Here is a 19,442-nt window from a genome sequence, read left to right as displayed (position 1 = left end):
TTTGTATGCATAATTCCATTAGATGAATATAACTATTGCTTTTCTTGATAGTGCACTAAGTGAAAAATTGAGGTAAAATAACATGAAATTTAATTTTTTATAGTCTTATAATGGGCATACATTGTTCTTATATATATATATATTATAGTGTGATCAATTATATTCTTACTGTTCGAATAAAAAATAACTTATTTAGATTTTTTATGTAATATTTTGATACATAAAGATTTATGTTCTAAAAAGTTAAGAATTGATGTTTGAATTGAGAACAAAAGTAACTAATTTTGACATCACTATTTGTGTAACCTAAATGAAGGTCTAATTGATAGTTTTTGAAAGTAGAAGATTGTAATTGTATAGTTTTCATCTCTTTGTTGGCTAAAATATGAATACAACAAGCAATAGGTACTAGGGGGAAATTATCCAAAGATGGCCTCAATAAAACCTAGAATTGTTACTCTATGTCCCGTCCCGCCTTGCTTTCACATCCTCTTTCAGCTCCCGTTTTGGATACCTCGTCAATTCATGTAAGTTTAATTTGAGGAAAAATTGCTCAATTTGATGATTAGGTTTTGATATTCCTTAATTGTTTCGTCAATTTGGTCCAATTTGTATGGTGTTTAAAGTTTGTATGGGTAAATTCAGGTGTAGGGCAAGGACGTTCATTGAAATCCCAAATGCTGTAAAATTACACTGTTTATATCTGGAAACATGGTTAAAATTAATTTTTGATGTATATATAGTCGATGTCGGAACTCTTTGAGGTTATATATATAGTAGTTTACCCAGCAAGCTAATGGGTACTTCTTCAATTGTTGGTCCAACTTTTCCTTTTTCAGAAGCTTCTATTTTCTACAATTCTGCAGTTATGATCTTTTAGAACACAAAAGACAAACTGCTATATCCTGTTAGTTTTTGGACATTGTCAATTTCATAGGGAAATTTGAAGGTTCAACAGTGGTTTGATCTATTTTACATTCTTTGTTCATGTTCTCATAGCTGATTTTTTTTTCTTTCCAGTAAATGGCAGAAGAAAGCTACCAGGAACATGACCTTGGTAATGTCTACGACGCAGACAATGTGCACAGCGCAGCAGATGCACATACCATGGAGGATATACTGGAAGTAGACAATGCACATACCATGGAAAACATCCAGGAAATGGACAATGCACGTGAGAACTCGCTTCCAGAAGAGGTAAAATTGGAAACAGAAGAGGTACAAGTTGCATTCCTTCAGGAACAGCCAGTAAAACTGGAACAAGAGGAGGCACAAGTTGAGTCCCTTCAGGAACATGTGATAAAATCGGAACCAGAAGAGGTGCAAGTTGCTGAAAACGGTTCAGGTGGTGGTGAGGAAAAAAAATGGCCTGGTTGGCCCGGAGAAAATGTTTTCAGGATGTTAGTTCCTTCTCAGAAGGTTGGTGGTATCATTGGTCGCAAAGGAGAGTATATTAAAAAGACATGTGAAGAGACAAAAGCTCGCATTAAGGTCCTTGATGGTCCTCATGGTACTAAAGAAAGAGCTGTGAGTTCCTGCTATATCTTGTTATTTGAAGCCTTTATGATTACATGTTATGTGGAGTGCTATTGTCTTCGTATCATGTTATGCACTTATGATAATGTGACAATTGCCTTTAATATTTCAACTGATGGAGATGAATCAACACCCAAAGGTGTGGTCTACCGGTCAATGAAGGCTAGGTGATTTCTTCTTATTTATATAAGCCATGGTGGATAAAGATAGCAGGTACCAGTGGATTAGTCGAAGTGCGGGAAAGATGTCCCGAGTACCACTATTATTTTATTATATTAAAAAAGCTGATGATCTGAAAACTGAAGTTCTCAATTTGTTGTTGTGCTTCCCTTGTTTTTCTTTTTGGATACTTCCATATATTCCATCCATTCAGACATAGAATAGTATTAAAGTGCATGCTCAATCTAGTTTTAATCCCTTAATTCTTGCAGCAGAATGATGATTTTTTATTGTTTGGAGTTGCTAAAAGCCTCCACTTAAATTGGTCCTTGGCTTGATGTCCAAGTTGATGGTCAAATGTTCATAAAGATGTCCAAAGTTGAAGCAGCTCTCTCTTATTGAGAATAGTGCTTTTTTCTTAGTTTTATGGTTCTAGCAACCTGCTCAAAGTATGCTATATTTAGCTAATTCCATCAGTACACCTTATCTAATTCATTATTTTTAGATGTTTTTGTGGGCAACTTATATGTCAAATAAAAAATGGTGTAATAGTGGTCGAACTTAAATGAAATATTCACTTAAGGTTAGCAATAATTATTGTTGTGAAAATTTGAAATGTAACTATTAGAAATAAGTTGATAAACAATTTCATTCTAATTCTAATTCTACTATAAAATAAATACATTGATAAACGATTTACTAATGAATCTGTAAGTATAACTAACTTCTAAAATAAAATAAATACATTGGTAAACGATAAACTAATGAATCTGTAAGTATAACTAACTTCTTGAATGTGGGTAAAAATCAGTCCATCAAACAACCAAAGCAATCGGGGGAGTTTCTTTATCATCATAACCAACATGAGTGTGTGCAGGTTTGTCCATATAAAAGTGGCTTACTCTAGAAGAACCAAAGATCCAGACTGCCGTCATCAACATTGAGCATTACAAGTGCTGGAAGTCCTTCTGACAATCTGTCAAAATTACCTTATCCGGACATCAATATCCAGAAGATTGCACTGTGTCTGGTAACTTCAAAACTTGGTCGGTTGGTATCTTGCTAGAAGGTGTTAAGATCCGTAAAAAGCTCCGTTAAAAGTTCCATAAAAGAGGAATTTTGTATAGCAAGCAATTTGTATTACATAAATTCCACAATAAAACATTTTGGTACTTTTAAACTAGTGTCTACATGTTGGGTCATTAACAACAAACTAGAATAAAAAATAATTAATTAAAAATGCCTGAAATCTACTAGTAGTGTAATCTTCTAACTGATTATGTCCACTGAGCTACTGCAAAGATTAAATGGTCTTGAAAACAGACTGCATTTGCTTCTCTGTTTTCTACAGAATAACATATGACACTTAAATCTTTTAAAGAGCAGGCTTGCACATAATACTTGAAAGAGTTAAAAGCGTGTCCTAATGAGTTCACATTTCTTCATTGTTATAAATGTGGATAGTTGCTCATAAAAACATAAAAATCCAGTGAAGAAATATTGATCTTGATTTAATGATAGACAAAACTTTCTAAAATATAAAATAGAAGTTTATATACCACTAAGCAAATCAATAGCTATTTACTAGCGCAAATTGGTCCGACAATTTAATGGATTATGTTTTCCTTCTCCGCCCTGTCCTCACTAAAGAAAAAAGAAATAATTCGCTAGGTGCATAGACTGCTATTTACAGAAAATTCCAAGAGAATTTTGGTGTAAAAATTTTGTTCCCAGATAAAATGTTTCAGGCTTTGCTAGTAAAGTGAGAAAGTAATACGTCCAATTTTTAATAAGAGTCTTTAAATAAATACATATACACACAAAAAAGAAGAAATTTAGAGTCGTTTTTTAATTCTTATAGAGTACTCCCTCCGTCCCATTTTATGTGGCACCATTTCCTTTTTGGTCAGTCCCAAAAAGAATGTCACATTTCCTTATATGGTAAGTATTTAAAGATACAATTCCTCTTTTACCTTTGTTGGTCCCACTTAATCTTAAAGATAGTACTCCAATACATTTATGAGGAGAGAGAAAAGTGAGTTTACTTTTTAATATGACTATTTTTTGAAGGGGCAATCTGGTAAACATTTCAAAGTCTTCATTTATTCCTTAAACTCCGTGCCCGGTCAAATGTTGCCGCATAAAATGAGACGGAGGGAGTACTTATTTTTAGTGTAGTATCCTTGAAAGATATAAAAATCTTTAACTTTAAATAATAGTATTATTATTTATATAAGTAAGAATTAATTCTAGTTAATAAGTGTTGGCTATTTGTTTGCAATACATTATCTTGGATGTTGTTGTAATAGTTTACTTTGAATGCACACCTATATCACAAATAAGTTATAGACATTGTCACTGCATTCTTTGTCAAGGAATGATAGATTATTTCGTAACTGCTGTTCCATTTTAATCAATACTCATGCTTGCTTATATCTGTGAGTGTGTGCTAATTCACTTGTCTGTCTTTGTATTTTGTGTTTCACACGTTGAATCTACTTATGTGCATATCCGTTGACACTTGACAGAGTATATCAACTGATTCTGCATTCTGTTTTATTTACTATGATTCTAATCTAAGCGAAAACATTCTAGGCACTAGCTTTTATGTTTTGATGTGATGTGAGTTGTTGGAAGTTATGGTGTTCATTTATAACTCTTTTTTGTGCTGACCTTGAGTTGTTCATTCTGTTCCATTGAAGGTGATGATATCTGCGAAAGAAGAGCCTAACCTCTCCATTCCGCCTGCTATGGATGGGCTTTTAAAGGTCCATAAGCGGATTATTGATGTGGATCATGACTCCAATGCTCCTGGTGGTGCTGGGAAACCAGCTTCTACTAGACTACTTGTTGCTGCTACACAGGCTGCAATCCTGATCGGAAAGCAAGGTGCAACTGTTAAGTCTATTCAAGATGAATCTCGTTGCACTATTCGAGTACTTGGAGGAGGTGATACCTTAATTTCAATGTCTTTTCTTGAGAATTTACAGGTTCTGATGCTTGCTGTTCTAAACAACCATGTAATGATATTAACTTGAATTTTATGATATATGGGGCTTTTACTGGCTTTCACTGGCTCCTTTTCAATTGCCTGTATGGTCATTAAGCATATAAATGTTTCACTAATTCAAAATATCGAAAAATTTGTGTCTTGGAACCAGCATATCGTAACTCTCTGTAGTAGGATACCCCCTCCATCCCAACTATCCCGAATAAAGCAGGAACTTGTAGAGATCAAAATTCTTCTGTATGTTTGCCCCTTCCAAAAAGGAGAGATAGTGTTGGTAATATTTCCCTCTACTTGTATTGTATTTTCTTTCAAGGAATGTAAGCACTCTGGAAGCAGGTGTAACTAAGCACTAGGTTCTGCATCACTTGGTTTAGTTTCCTCTTTTTTTTTTTTGATAACTGAGAAATCCGTCTGAGACCCGCCCTTTGGACCAATCACAGCCTTCTTAACTCGGTGGATAATGGGCCTGCCCCTCCACCCTTCTCCACTTAAATACCGGGCTTTGCTTTGCATGGTGTGGGGCTTGAACCTGCGACCTAAGCCACAAATCCTTCACCCTTTGCCACTTGAGCTAGGCCTTATGTTTTTCCCCTTTGAAACATATAACAATCAATGGAAGAACCAGTTTGGACTTTAAAAAAAAGGCTCAGAAGCTGAATATACTGCTGCCTTGTGACTTCAAAATGGTAGCAAGAGTTGTGTGTTCTTAAGTTTTTGTTATCTTTATTTTGATCTCCTGCCATCCTTTTTGTCCTCCTGGAATTGTTATTTGGAGTTTGATTGCCATCTTTTCTACAGAGCATCTCCCTGTTTTTGCCCTGCCTGATGATAGTATTGTTGAGATACAAGGAGAGCCAGCAGGCGTGCATAAAGCAGTTGAAATGATTGCAGGTCATCTAAGGAAATTTTTAGTTGATCGCAGTGTAATTGGATTATTTGAGAAACTAGTAAGCATACTATTGATTTTAAAGAATTTACAATCTTATGTGACAATTCTCTAGAAAACACAATTTCATATTTTCTTCTGCTCAGATGCAAATGCCAAATGCTCATGCACACCAGAATATGCCCCCGCCTGGACCTACCCAACCTTGGGGTCCACCTCCATCTAGTTTTCCCATGAGTGCTGGGGGGCCTGGATATGGAGCCAACCATCAGTATATGCCGCCACCGCGTCAATTTGACAATTATTTTCCCCGAGTAGATATGCATCAAGATAAGCAGCCTCATCAGGGCCCCCCTGTTTATGGCAGAGATGCTTCAGTGGGAGCTCATGGAAATGCACAACCACAACAGTCCATAGTTTCAAAGGTGCACTTTCTCCTTCTCTAATCTGTTCAGCTCAGATATGTTGGCATGTTATTAGAATCCTGTGCCCTTTAGTAATAACTTTTGCTGATTACAATGATTTGTTTTCTTTTTATTCATGTACAGTCCTCCAACAAAAAAAGTCCTACTTTTTTTCCTTGTTTTTTGAATAACTTTTTCTCTATGAAGGTCACGCAAAACATACAAATCCCCTTGTCATATGCCGATGCTGTTATTGGGGCTTCTGGTTCAAATATTAGTTATATTCGTCGGGCCAGTGGTGCAACTATTGCAGTACAGGAAACGAGGGGTGTTCCTGGTGAGATGACTGTTGAGATAAATGGGTCTGCATCACAAGTCCAAACAGCACAACAATTAGTTCAGGTATTATCTCTTACAGTATTGTAAATGTTTCTGATCTTTTTTATTATTGAGCTTCAATTAACATTTAAATTAGTCAATGTTCTCGTGATTGTGTCCGCATGTGTGGTAGTGACTAACAAATTGGTTATTGCATTTCTGCTTGCTCTCTTTCATTGAATCTAGAAGTATTGCTGTTTCCGGCTATATGATATAGATATAACTCAGTGTATTCTTATGAAGAAAGCTGTTGATTAACACCCATACACTGAAGTTTTGCAGTTTGAAGAATTGCAAACATTCCTATTACTATATTTGTATTCCTCTGTAAGGTAGAAAGTTACTTTTCTGCATGAAAAAGCTGACATGTTTGATGTGGTTGATGATTAGTGCAAATACCATTTTGGTGTAGTTTGCTCCTTGATTTACCATTTTGATGCCCTTCTGTGGTGGAATTTTGCATTTTCTATTGTAAGTTTGCTTTTGCTGGCACTTATCCCCCTTCCCCCAAAAGTGGTTTTTTGGGTTGCTTAACCACGAAATCCCTAAGGCTCAGTGGCGCAATATTGAAAAGTTGGTGGGTAATGAGTCTTCCCCTTTACCCTTCTCCACTTAACAAGGTTTTTGTCCACGACATGATTCAAATATGTGACATGTGCTTAACCCTGGGGCATAAAAGAGGATGCTTGCTTTTGCCCCACGAATTCTGCTTTCCTTCATGGAAGCACAATATAACTAGAGTGGTCTTGTTGGTGCAACGGCCTTCCCTATTTCCACTTCTCTAGTATTAATCAATTTCATGCTTCCACTTCCAAACAAATGGAACAAGATGTTAACTATCACCAGCAACTTTCCCCTTATTTTTTATGAAAGCTAGTTAGTTCATGTTCCTGACTAAAAAATGAAAGTATTCCTTGAAAAGAGAGGAGGTTCCTGCCCAAAATGCTCAGCCAATTCACAAGACACGTTCAATGTGTCAGCAGAGCAGCAGTAAAATATTGAACATATTAATTTCGGAGAAGGGTCAAAAATACCCCTCATCCACCTATTGGGTTAAAAATACTCCTCAGTCAACCTATTTGGTTCAATATTACCCTTTAAACTAACAACCTTATATTTTTTAATTATTATATTTAATAATTATTACGTGGCGTCTTTCTATTGGATAAAGTTAATTTCCAACCCACCAAACTTTCTCCTACCCACCCGACCCATCCCTTGACCCAAATCAAATTAAAAGATTTTGGATGATATATTACCTAAATTAAACTGCCAAGTTTAACTTCTTACTCTTAATTTCTTGCCGAAGTGCATCAATCCATTGTCATGGGCAGAGTAATTGTTCTTTTTATTGTGAAGATAGCTAATTGATTGATGACAATTTGAAATAGCAAGTGATTTGTCTTTATTGTGAAAGTGCTTCAATGTTACTCTCTCGAATTCTATCCTCTCAATTTTGGGAAATTTAAATAGTGCCTTTCAATCTCTTTCTTTGAAGGCTTGATTTTACTTATAGATGCATAGCTCAGATTTGTTATGAACTCTAACTGACGAGCACCATAATTGTGAGTGTTCAATCTAGATGGATCTTTATAAAGTACTTTACCCTTTCATTCATTCATTCATATATAGAGATTGCCATATTTTCACTGCAACAAAATCAAAACTCTAGATACAATTATACAAACACCAAACAGAAAGAACAACGACAAAATAAAATAAAAAAATTATTATTTGATGTATGCCATTTGAATCCCCAACACTACTTATATATTTATATGTTTGATAATTTGTGTGAATATAGGATTACCAATGGTTCATTGAGTCTGCAACTTGATTTGATGTCTTCCAATTTCCAGACCACCTGTTCCCTGATAATTCATTATTCTGATCTGGAGCCAAATTAAAAGATCTGGAAAATGATATGCCATTAGTGTCATTATCTGATGCTATTGCCGTGCTCAGCACCTTTGACGGCGGTAGATAACTGTTGGTGGATCTATTGACGGCAGTAGATAACTGCTGCTATTGCCGTGCTCAGCACCTTTGACGTGCTCAAATTTTTTTGATGGATCTTTTAATTGGGTTTGGGTCAAGGAATGTCAATATGGGTCGGGTGGGTAGGAGAAAGTTTGGTGGGTTGGAAATTAACTTTATCCAATAGAAAGGCGCCACGATATAATTATTAAATATAATAATTAAAAAATACAAGGCCCTTAGTTTAAAGGGTAATATTGAACCAAAAAGGTTAACTGAGGGGTATTTTTAACCCAATAGGTGGATGAGGGGTATTTGTAGACTTTTTCTAATAGTACAGGGGTATTTTTGGCCCATTTCCGTATTAATTTTGATATAAGGGTCTCTGGATTGATGAGATTCAGCAGTTATTAGTAGGAATCTGTCTCTGTAATATTCTGTTTGTGGTTGTCTAAGGAAAGTGTGATCTTGTTTGCACTATCTAGTTATGAAAACAATTTAAGTGACAAAAGGCTAAATTATCATTGAAATTCTGTCTGTCTTACTACTGAGATGCCTAGATGCATGTTAATTCTGACTACTCTTATTTCTTATGGTGCAGAATTCAATCGCTGATGCTACCAGTTCAATGCAGAACACCGCGGCTGGACCACCTTCCCAAGGTTATAATCCCTACCCATCTCAGGGTCCTGTGTACTCTTCATCAACTGGTCATGCTGGTCATGCGCCATCCGCAGATTATGGTTCTGTTTATGGAGGTAGCTACGGTTATTGAAGGATATCCAGCTCAAACCAGCACAAGAAGTATGAGTCCTCAGCTGTTGGGAAATTTTAGCTCTTTAGTTACGCTGTATCATGATTTCTAGTAGTTGAGAAGTGAATCTGATTTGTCCTGTTTAATTTCTTGTCTTGTGCATTCTCAACTGTGTCATCACATTTTTTTATTTTTACCATTATATAACTAGTGAAATCAAATTCAAAAACTAATGCTAGGTGCTTCTCCATTACTATTATTTTTCTGCAGAGGGTGATATTGTATGTTCTCTTTGATAAGCTTGACGCCATCTCTAGTATTAATTCCTTATGGCCCAATTTCTTTCGCTAATCTTGTTTAATGCTTCGTAGTTTTACAGCGAGGTTTGAAGTAAGTTTAATCCTACTTGCATATCTCCTTTCTTGGCAATTGCGTAGGGGTTCGCAAGTTAGTTTTCTTGAATGATGCATAAGGTTAACATCTACTAACTTAAAAATCCAGTAGTAACAAACATCATATGTTAACATTATTCTTCTTCATGTCAATAATGCTACTGTAGCTTTTCCTCAGCATGATCTTAACCATGTTTTGAAGATTGACCAAGTCATTACACTTACACAAGTTACATATGGGTAATGTCAATGCTTTAAGTCAAGAAATTTGGAACATGAGTTTCCTTCAAAACTCTAAGAGCCACTTCAACATGCCCAATCTTGAACAATACATCCATGGCAATGTTCCTAGAAAAAGTATTTGGAGTATAACCATAGAGTCAAACATTTCCTCAAACGTCTCGAAAACCATATCATTCATTCCACCAAACCAGTAAATTGTCAGTAAAAATCAGCAAAGTTTGTGGCTTTATCACACAACCAACCTCCTTCAATTCTTTAAGAATGTATTTTCACTGTTCTAAACCTCTGTGTCAACCGATAAACAACACTAACCATGTGGGCTTACCACACCACAAGAAAAAAAGGAAGCAAGAATGTCTGAGCGACAATTTGAAATAGTTGTATGTACATAGCATTTCCAGTACATGATACAAGACCAGACAAAAGATACCATAGAACTCAAAGGGAAGAAATAGAAGAAAATTGTGATCCCATACTGAAAGATACTAATACATACGAAGATGTACTCTTATCATTTGACTAAAAAGGAGGAGTCAAGTTAACATACTAAAACCAACACAAAATTGAACTATCCAATCCAACTAACAAATACAAGCAGCATCCAATTTAGAAGAATAAAAGGAGATAAGAAATCCAATACATGAAAAATCTTTGATTTCTCTTTTTTTCCTAGAAAGATGAGAATGGCTAAACCTTCTCAATCCACAGCTATGTTCATCATATGTAAATATCATCTTCTCATGTTGAAAAGATGGGTTCAATTCGCAAAAGGGATACATCCTCATTCCTGCAACTTTCAGTTGGTGTTAATTGTTGAGTGATAACTCAGAAAGTTAGTCAATGAGATTGCTCCCTCCCAGCAAGCACACTGACGTCACCACTTTTCCTGATAATGGACTTCCTTTAACTCTACATTCAGAGCCAACTAGATTTTCCTCTGATTTTGTTAGAAGGGGCGGATTCTAATAGTTACTATTACACTCAAGTTGGTGGAGAGCTTGATCAACGCATTTAAAGAGATATATCTGGCCTGAAATGTTGCTCCTTATCTACCTCTTCAAGCCTCATGACAACTTTTTCAGCCACATTGCCATATACTTGAGAGATTACAGAATCAGGCTTTGACATAACAATGGGAACACCTTCGTCGGAACCGCTTCTGATCTCCACTTCAAGTGGTATCTACTAGGGGAACACACATCAATTAACACAGCATTTATGATGAAAATTGAAGTTGACTAAAGGTATCAGCAATCTAATTGTATCTTAAACAAAATAGTTAAAGATTGTGACAGCAGAAAAGAAATGGCCACAAAAAAGGGCAACAAAGAAGCAGCATGAGAATGTGATGGGACCATTTTAAGGATCCTTTCATTATAGATTTCCTAGAAGTGCCTGCAGTAAGCTTTTCTAGGCATCCAATCGAATAGAGACATGGAAAAGAACTGGGGTTGTGACTTGGGGGGGGGGGGAAGCTGTAGCAGCTATTAGTAAGGGCTCATGAGTGTTTGTATTCAAAAGAGAAAAGAGAATTAGTGACATACCTCACCAAGAAATTTCAGATTCATCTCCTCAGCTGTTTTCCGAGCTCCTCCTTGACCAAAGATATAGGATGATTCGTTGCATTTTGGGCATTTAAAGTAGCTCATATTCTCCAAAATTCCCAATATCTGTGTTAGGTACAACTGTTTAATTATAACTATATCATAGAAGCATTAAGCTATAGCATGCACCTGCATGATATCTCAATGTATATCTATTCTAAACCTTCTCTATTTATACGTCAGGTTGGTAGCAGTAACAAGAATTAAGGAAACAGCATTTTCTAAATCCAACTTCAATTAATACTGTTAGCCTGAAATTTGTCTCAGAGTAACAGTATCAAAACTGTTCCAGTTCAAAGAAGTAACAGTGTCAACATTGTTATGACTGTGCTCGATTTTATAAGAGTCCTTACCCTTTTGATCTTTAGTCTTGTGTTTAGGTACATGATATCAGTCTTTCCATACAACATATTTTCACTCAAGTGTTCCCTTTTTTCATGGAAGAGGTGGAGTTCCAAACAGATGAAATTGCATATCTCTGCATCTAGTTATCAAGTTCATATCCTTGGATCTAGTGTGTGTGTGTGTGGATTACTCCATGAAACATGAAAAAAAAATGAAGACTGACTTCTAATAATATTGAACATTCATCTGATATATAGGAGTCACCATCAACTAGATCTAGGTAACATTTCTTTGCTCTCTATTAGATTCCACATCAACAAGATGAAGACGAGTGTAAAGCACTAAAAGTATATAGGCCCAGTAATGGGGTTCAATGGCTATTTCAATCATTAAGTCACTATTTATGAGTGATATATCTAATAAGGCATATACTCTTTTAAGTTTTATCCGGGAGAGTTCATATTTATACTTTACATCTAACTCAACGAGAGTCACAAATCATGCTTCTCCGCCCCATATTTTAATCCTACTCTCTCGTTGTTGTTATAAGCTCGCACACAGCAAGCTCAGTAAGGATCATACCGGAACATTAACTTTGGAGAACATTTTAACCCCTCTGCGAGCATCCAGTAAAGCAACATCTTGAGGAGTCGAAACAATCAACCCTCCTGCCAGCATAGTCAAGTAATTTGAATAATAATGCACAGAAAAGTAGCACGAAAGAAAACTCAACATAAATTATTCCTTAACAGTCCAGGGTCGCGAACAGAATTAATTTGATAGCACAATACTGTTATGCTATAATGACTTGAAATGTTAAGCGAATGTTCATTAGAAGAGCACGGGTACATAAGCACAGATTGCTGAATATGTTTGATTACAACCCATGTTTTCTTTAATCCTCTCAATTAGATGAACACTGATGCTAACAGAACCTGAACTTTCAAACAGACTAAGAAAATAGATAGAAAGGATGATTTGCAGCTGGATTTTACTCAAACAAGAAACTATAACAGAAGTAAATCATCATTTGACCTTTTGTTGTATAAAATGCTAAAACTCAATCTTAATCAACCAATATGATAATGCATTATACGAGCCTAAATTTCACTCAATCCAATCAAAGGGCCACCGAGCGTCGAAAAGCCTAAATTGCCATACTCAACATTTAGAAACCTAATTTTTGTGAAAGTGGAGGGTTGTCGTTCTGATTACACCATCAGTCATTAAACAATAATTTTTACTTACGGGCTGAAATGATGGACATATTCAATTTTCTATTGATGGGTGCAGATTAAAAGAAAGTTTGTTGTGCTTTTTGACTTCAAATTAAACAGGATGCAATAGCTTCATCCTTGTGGCATCGTTCCTTAGTCAAATTCTTTTAGAAGTACTTCCACAGGTTCTTGAGATACCTGATAATTGTAGCCTTTGGGAAATAGATATCTGAGTATCACCAGTACCGGGAGGCATATCTATCACAAGAACATCTAGGATCCCCCAATCAACTCCCCTTGTCAGCTGTTCAAGGGCTTTCATTACCTGCAAGTGTACATTTGATTCTAATTGGATTTAGACAATTGAATTCTACCTCCTCAATGCGTCTCATAAGCAGTAAAATCTTTAGCTGAACTTATAACCATAAATGTGCTAAATTCTATAATATAAGTCATCATTTGTAGGCAAACCATACCATAGGCCCTCTCCACACAATTGCTTCCCTTTCGTCTACAAGAGATCCAATCGATATACATTTAACTCCATAACTTTCAATAGGAATCATCTTCCTATCTGCCCAAATAACATAATAAGCAAGCAAAACTAGAAAGAATAACAACAATTACAGCACCAATAACATTACTATCTCAGAGTATAGAACCAGCTGATATAAAAATGAAGGTAGTTAAAGCATCACCGTTACTCAGTTCTGGCTTTCCCTTGAGGTGCATCATCAAAGGAATTGAAGGCCCATAAATATCCGCATCCAGCAACCCAACTTTAAGTTGGCACCTTTTGGCAAGTGAAACAGCCAAATTAACTGCAAACAAAATACGATCATTGATCAGGAAACAATTACTGGGAATCAAATTAAAATCATTATGCAATGCTAAACACTATTGGTGCATCATATATATGATGCTTTATTTAATGCTCAAAATCTTCACACCTAGTTAAATTCAGTATCAGAAACCCTAGGAAAGAAAAGAATGATCAACATTTCCACCTTAAATATCTCAAGCATCAGGTTCATTGCATTATAATACACAAATATCTAGTTTTATTTCAACTAGCTCAATTTGTTAGAGATAGTACGTGCTTCTGATAGTTAGTTGGTAACTTCTTCTGGTAGTTATCCACTGCTTGCTTTGATGCTTTGTATAAATACACTCAAATGTGACTGCTAAGACGTGTATGAACACAGTCAATTTTAGCTCATTACTTCTTTTTCCTTCTTCCATTCTCTCTCAATTCACTTCAGTATTTCAAAGTTTCTGTTATCCTCAACTGAATCATCATCATCTTCTCGAGTTCAATCAGCCACTCCTAAAGTTTTGGCATCACAATACCAAGTATACTAACAACAGCCACAACAAAAAGACATGATTCAACTATTTTATCAATCAATCAACTACACCATTGGCGGATCCTGGATTTAAGTTACTTGCAAATAATTTAACAATGAACAACAAAAACAACATACCAAATGTAATCGCACAGGTGGGATCTGGAAATGATAGAGAATATGCAGAGCTTACCCCTACCTCGTAGAACATTGAACCTATTGCATTTTTTAAATTATGGGTTCATACCTACTATTTGTTGACAACTCTAATGAGCTTTTAGACATAAATTCATCTTCCGCGTCAAAAGTATTAGGTTCAGATAAACTCGAAGCAATTAAAGTATTATACATTTTAGAAAACAGAACAGAGTGAAGTGAGATAGTACCAGCAGTAGTGGACTTGCCAACACCACCTTTCCCAGAAGCAACTGCTATAATATCTTTAATCCCTTCAATTTTGAGGCTTTGGGTTTTTGGATTTCTTGAATTTTGCATAGAAAACTCCCTAACCCCTCCAACCTGCAAGACAGAATTAAACCAAACTATCAATTTCTGGGGTTAAAAAATGAGAACTTGGAAAATTTACACAAATTCATAAATCACTTACGGTGAACTTTTTCAAGAAACGCTTCATGATGAAAACTTGTTCGAGGACAACCTAGGACAGCAAATTGGAACAAGGTTAAATCCAAGATTTTGCAGCACAAAGGAGAAAAATTGACTGAAACTTTGCTGAACCTCTGTTTAACAATTTGGTACCACAGGAGAAAATGGTCCTTAATGTATGAGAGTTGGGCTATTTTGGTCCTTCAAATATAAAGGTTGATAAATATAGTCCTTATAATACATATAAAGTGTGATCATGGTTGGTCCTTGATCCTAAAAACTTAACATGCAACACATTCATGAAACTATATTGTTTTTTTTTTTTTTTTTTAATTTCATTTTACTTGTAAGAGCGATTTGAAAATGTCATTTTTTAAAACAAATTTAAATTGTAAATAGAGATTTCATTTCCTCCTTCAAAATCCTGACGTACATTAAACTTAAGTTGACTTTTGAAACTTAAAACATTGAGTTTTTGAAGCTGCAATTTTTGAAACTTGAAAATTTGAGTTTTTGAAATTGTGATTTTTGAAACTTGAAGTTATATATAAATATTTGAAAAAAATAAAGTAAAGTTTTGTGAATGAATATAAAACTACTCTAATTAATTGATAAAAAGTATTAAAGATCAATTTTTTAAAATCTACTATATAATCTACCACCAACCACTATCGCTATCGTAATCAATATCGATAAATTTTCATCATAAGACCCACACACTACATTTGTTAAAACTCAAAATAGTAACCTAAAATATACTTTTACCATTTTTGTTAAATCATACAAAAAAAAAATATTAGTATTATTATTTTCTCCTATAAAGAAAAAAAAGGGCACGTATTCCACCCATAAATATAAATAAATATTCACTTATGTACTTGTGTGTGTGGATTCAGATCTAAAATTCTTAACTTTGAACACAAGTGTCTGATGAAGTCCACATGAAAAACGAGCATTCTTTTATACACATACATGGTACATGCACCTATTCCATCTTCCAGGTAACTCTTACTTTCATGTCCAAATTGATTACTTCTACTTGTTTTTGTTTATATTCCCCCTTTTCTTCTTTTTCACCTTCGAGATACAAAAAAAAGTTAACATGAATTTGCCTTTTGGATGCAGGGGTTTTGTTTTTATCAGACTTGTAATTGCTGAAGTGAAGTCTTGAAGGTTAGAGCGTTAGAGGTGAATCAATCTTGCTCTTTGATTACCAAAGTCCCAATTTTTCTGGGATTTTCTGTTTTTCTATGTGATAATAAAATTGCCCTTTTGTTCAAGAATTCTCTATTTTTTCTCTTTGTGGGTTAACTAGTATTCAAAATTCTTGAAGTTGTGGTATGTTTAGTGTTAAAAATTTGATCTTTTTGAGAAGGGGTCTTTTCTAGGGTTTTTGTGTGAGCTGGAAGGGTATAAAGACTTATATAAAACAGCTCTTGATGTAGTTTTTTTGGTCAGACTTGTAATTGGTGAAGTAAAGCTTTGAACTTTAGAGATGAATCTTGCTATTGGACTACTAAAGTCCCTATTTTTTGAGTGTTTTACTCTTTGTTGATAAAAGGGGGCCTTCTGTTCAAGAGTTGTCTGTTTTTCTCTTTGTGGGTCTTCTCCTGTGGTTCAATTGATAGTCAAATTCTTGAATTTGTGGTAAAAATTTGATCTTTTTGAGAACGTTTTTCTAGGGTGTTTCATGATTCTGGGAGTGCTATGTCATAGTATTCCAGCATTGGACTTGAATGAGGAATTGATTTCTTAAGGATAAATTTTCTCCAAGTAGTGGTCCAAGAAGAGAGTGGTGTTCAAGTTCTTTCGAATTGGGGATCTTTGAGTGGCTTGACATGGCGGAGAAATTTTTTCTGAAGGGAGAGGATAAGGTTAATATGGAGGGGGTATTAGGCAGCGAAGCAGTAGAATTTTTCTCTTGGTCAGCTTCAAATCACATGCTGACAGAATTTACTTCATCAAGGGGGGATTTGGGAGTGCAGCAGGCGCTCTGCAAGATTGTTGAGGGGTCTGATTGGACTTATGCAATCTATTGGCAAGTTGCAAAGTCGAAATCAGGAAAATCAGCTTTAATATGGGGCGATGGACATTGCAGAGAAGCAAAGATAGGGCAAGGTGAAGGTGGAAATGATTCCGCGCATCAGAAAATGATGGACGGAAACAAGAAAAAAATGGTTCTTCAAAAGATACACACTTGCTTTGGAGGGTCAGAAGACGATAATATTGCTGCCAAGTTGGAATCTGTTTCGGACGTGGAGGTGTTTTATCTCACATCAATGTATTATATCTTCCCATTTGATAAGCCTTCTAGTCCTTCTCAATCATTTAATTCTGCTAGATCAATATGGGGTTCTGATTTAAAAGGTTGCTTAGAACATTTCCAATCAAGATCTTATCTAGCAAAGTTGGCTCGATTCGAGACACTAGTGTTTGTTCCGCTGAAATCAGGGGTTGTGGAGCTTGGTTCTGTGAAGTCTATTCCGGAAGATCAGAATTTGATTCAGATGGTGAAAACATCGGTGGTGGTATCTAATCCTCCGCAGCCCAAAGCAATTCCAAAGATATTTGGTCGGGAACTCAGTCTAGGTGGTGCTAAGTCAGGTCCCATCAGCATAAATTTTTCTCCGAAGATGGAAGAAGAGCTGAGTTTTGCTTCAGATTCTTACGAAGTACAAGCAGCACTAGGTAGTTCTCAGGTTTATGGGAACTCATCAAATGGGTATCGAAGTGATGAAGGTGAAGGGAAACTTTACAAGGAAGAGTTAGATGAACGGAAACCAAGAAAGAGGGGCAGAAAGCCTGCCAATGGGAGGGAAGAAGCATTGAATCATGTTGAAGCAGAGAGGCAAAGGCGTGAGAAGCTTAACCAGAGGTTTTATGCTTTAAGAGCAGTTGTTCCAAATATCTCAAAGATGGATAAAGCATCGCTGCTTGGAGATGCAATTGCTTATATCACGGATCTCCAGGCAAAAATTAGGGTTTTAGATGCTGAGAAGGAGATGGTAGGCGACAAGCAAAAGCAGCAGGTTATCCCGGAGATTGATTTTCATCAAAGACAAGATGATGCAGTTGTAAGAGTAGGCTGCCCTTTGAATGCTCACCCTGTTTCTAGAGTTTTGAAGACATTTCAGGAACATCAAGTAGTGCCACAAGAATCCAATGTCTCATTAACAGAAAACGGCGAACTTGTACACACATTCTCTATACGAGCTCCTGGCCCTGCTGCTGAGGATTTGAAGGAAAAGTTGACAGCTGCTCTGTCTAAATGATTTAGGTGTTCAGAGAATAAGGTCTAATCATGCAATGTATGTTGATTGTAGTTAAATGCTAGCAGTTTCGCTTTAAAGACCCGTTGATCAGTATCACAGTGGTCAGATTGTTATGCTTTGCTCGATTATTCGTGTATGAGCATCAATGTCTAGCTGGTAAGTTTGCATTATATTTTGTTGACTATATAATCTATATGTAAGTTTTGGCCGAGAATGGTATCTGCTTTTAGAATTAGAATGAAAACCTGCAGCTGCTCAACAATTAAGTTGATCATGCTATGTATGCTGTTTGTAGTTGATGTGAGTTAGTTCTTGTTTACTGCTGATTATTATGAGAGTGGTCAGACTATTATACTTTCGTCTAGTATTTGCGTATGAACGTCAATGTTTACCTTGTCAGTTTGCATTATGTTTTGAGAGTTTATATTATATCCTCTAGCTGCTTTACTGATGATTGAGGGAATGAATTTGGAATCGGTCTATTCTAGACCATTATATAACCATTCAATATGTTGCTTAGATTATTCGAAAATATTGTCACACCTGACCATGTTGGATCCTCTGAAATTGCACTACTTTTGGAGGATTCAACTCACATACATCCAATGACATTTTTGAAGAGTCAGAGCAACATATAGAGTGCTTGTTCCCTTCTTAAACCAGAAACCTTTTTTTCTCACTTGAACAATAGTTATTCATGACCTGGTGCTGTAGAATGTCAACCACAATATACCTTTTTCCAAATACAGTAACATTTTCCATGGGTTGGAGTAACAATTGATCAACATTTTTCTTTTTATCCACTAGGCCAACAACCTGTCCAAGCATGTTGTGGCCTGTGCCATACACAAATTATGGTGTATGGTAGCATGTACAACAAAAACAAAACAATGGTAAGAATTGAATTTGAATCTACACCTATTGTGTGAGAAATTCTCCCTGGTACTATTAGAATGTAAGCCTTGATTTATTCTTTGTTAAGTGAATGAATGAATTTAATACTATTACAAATTAGGAGTTCTTGTTGTCAAATATGCTAAACCTATTTCTGATTAGTAGCAACGGACACATCAAAGAGGACATTATTTTGAGGGTATGCATTAGTAAAAGGGAGAGGAGGAGCAAAAACAACTTCTTTACGACCAACAAAGTTTCTTGCAGTAACTTTGGTTGCCATATTCACTTGCCAGTTCCTGGATTGGGTGATGGAGTCATAACTGGAGCACGAGTTTGTAGGGATGGTAATAAAAGAGGTTCATGAATATGGTATGTATTAGTAGAAGGAGGAGGAGGAGCAAACACTTCTTTACGAC

General features: G+C 35.8%; 3 protein-coding genes across 4 annotated transcripts; 2 read left to right on the top strand and 1 right to left on the bottom strand.

The window, feature by feature from the left end:
• Positions 1-1,005: 1,005 nt before the first annotated feature.
• LOC125807642 (flowering locus K homology domain-like) lies at positions 1,006-9,363 on the top strand. Its single transcript, XM_049487376.1, has 6 exons — positions 1,006-1,527; positions 4,398-4,644; positions 5,504-5,652; positions 5,738-6,016; positions 6,203-6,397; positions 8,952-9,363. The coding sequence occupies exons 1-6, from the start codon at positions 1,024-1,026 to the stop codon at positions 9,123-9,125; spliced, it is 1,548 nt and encodes a 515-aa protein (XP_049343333.1). The 5' UTR covers positions 1,006-1,023; the 3' UTR covers positions 9,126-9,363.
• Positions 9,364-10,206: 843 nt separating this feature from the next.
• LOC125807302 (uncharacterized) lies at positions 10,207-14,985 on the bottom strand. Of its 2 annotated transcripts, none has more exons than XM_049486995.1 (8): positions 14,859-14,985; positions 14,638-14,770; positions 13,604-13,726; positions 13,382-13,479; positions 13,104-13,230; positions 12,271-12,356; positions 11,284-11,409; positions 10,207-10,921 (listed from the first exon to the last, which is right to left on the bottom strand). In XM_049486995.1, the coding sequence occupies exons 1-8, from the start codon at positions 14,883-14,885 to the stop codon at positions 10,751-10,753; spliced, it is 891 nt and encodes a 296-aa protein (XP_049342952.1). In that variant the 5' UTR covers positions 14,886-14,985; the 3' UTR covers positions 10,207-10,750. The 2 variants fall into 2 exon arrangements, with proteins under 2 accessions (XP_049342952.1, XP_049342953.1); XM_049486996.1 differs by having other exon boundaries at positions 10,744-10,924.
• Positions 14,986-15,936: 951 nt separating this feature from the next.
• On the top strand, positions 15,937-18,390 carry LOC125807301 (transcription factor MTB3). The gene is made up of 2 exons (XM_049486994.1): positions 15,937-16,045; positions 16,540-18,390. The coding sequence occupies exon 2, from the start codon at positions 16,696-16,698 to the stop codon at positions 18,127-18,129; it is 1,434 nt and encodes a 477-aa protein (XP_049342951.1). The 5' UTR covers positions 15,937-16,045; positions 16,540-16,695; the 3' UTR covers positions 18,130-18,390.
• Positions 18,391-19,442: the final 1,052 nt, after the last annotated feature.

The sequence above is a fragment of the Solanum verrucosum genome, unplaced genomic scaffold (assembly GCF_900185275.1).
Source record: "Solanum verrucosum unplaced genomic scaffold, falcon-dt-bn FXZP01000183.1, whole genome shotgun sequence".
NCBI lineage: Eukaryota > Viridiplantae > Streptophyta > Magnoliopsida > Solanales > Solanaceae > Solanum > Solanum verrucosum.
This window is presented reverse-complemented; position numbering and strand designations above follow the sequence as displayed.

What these genes read in the sequence shown, in the direction of transcription:
- LOC125807642 (XM_049487376.1), top strand. Translation starts at nt 1,024, where the DNA reads ATGGCAGAAGAAAGCTACCAGGAACATGACCTTGGTAATGTCTACGAC. An exon ending in TATTCGAGTACTTGGAGGAG is followed by an intron (nt 4,645 to 5,503) that starts GTGATACCTTAA and finishes TCTTTTCTACAG; the next exon opens with AGCATCTCCCTGTTTTTGCC. An exon ending in AACAGTCCATAGTTTCAAAG is followed by an intron (nt 6,017 to 6,202) that starts GTGCACTTTCTC and finishes TTCTCTATGAAG; the next exon opens with GTCACGCAAAACATACAAAT.
- LOC125807302 (XM_049486995.1), bottom strand. Translation starts at nt 14,885, where the DNA reads ATGAAGCGTTTCTTGAAAAAGTTCACC. An exon ending in TGGCAAGTCCACTACTGCTG is followed by an intron (nt 13,727 to 14,637) that starts GTACTATCTCAC and finishes TTTTGTTTGCAG; the next exon opens with TTAATTTGGCTGTTTCACTT. An exon ending in TTGTGTGGAGAGGGCCTATG is followed by an intron (nt 13,231 to 13,381) that starts GTATGGTTTGCC and finishes GTACACTTGCAG; the next exon opens with GTAATGAAAGCCCTTGAACA.
- LOC125807301 (XM_049486994.1), top strand. Translation starts at nt 16,696, where the DNA reads ATGGCGGAGAAATTTTTTCTGAAGGGAGAGGATAAGGTTAATATGGAG.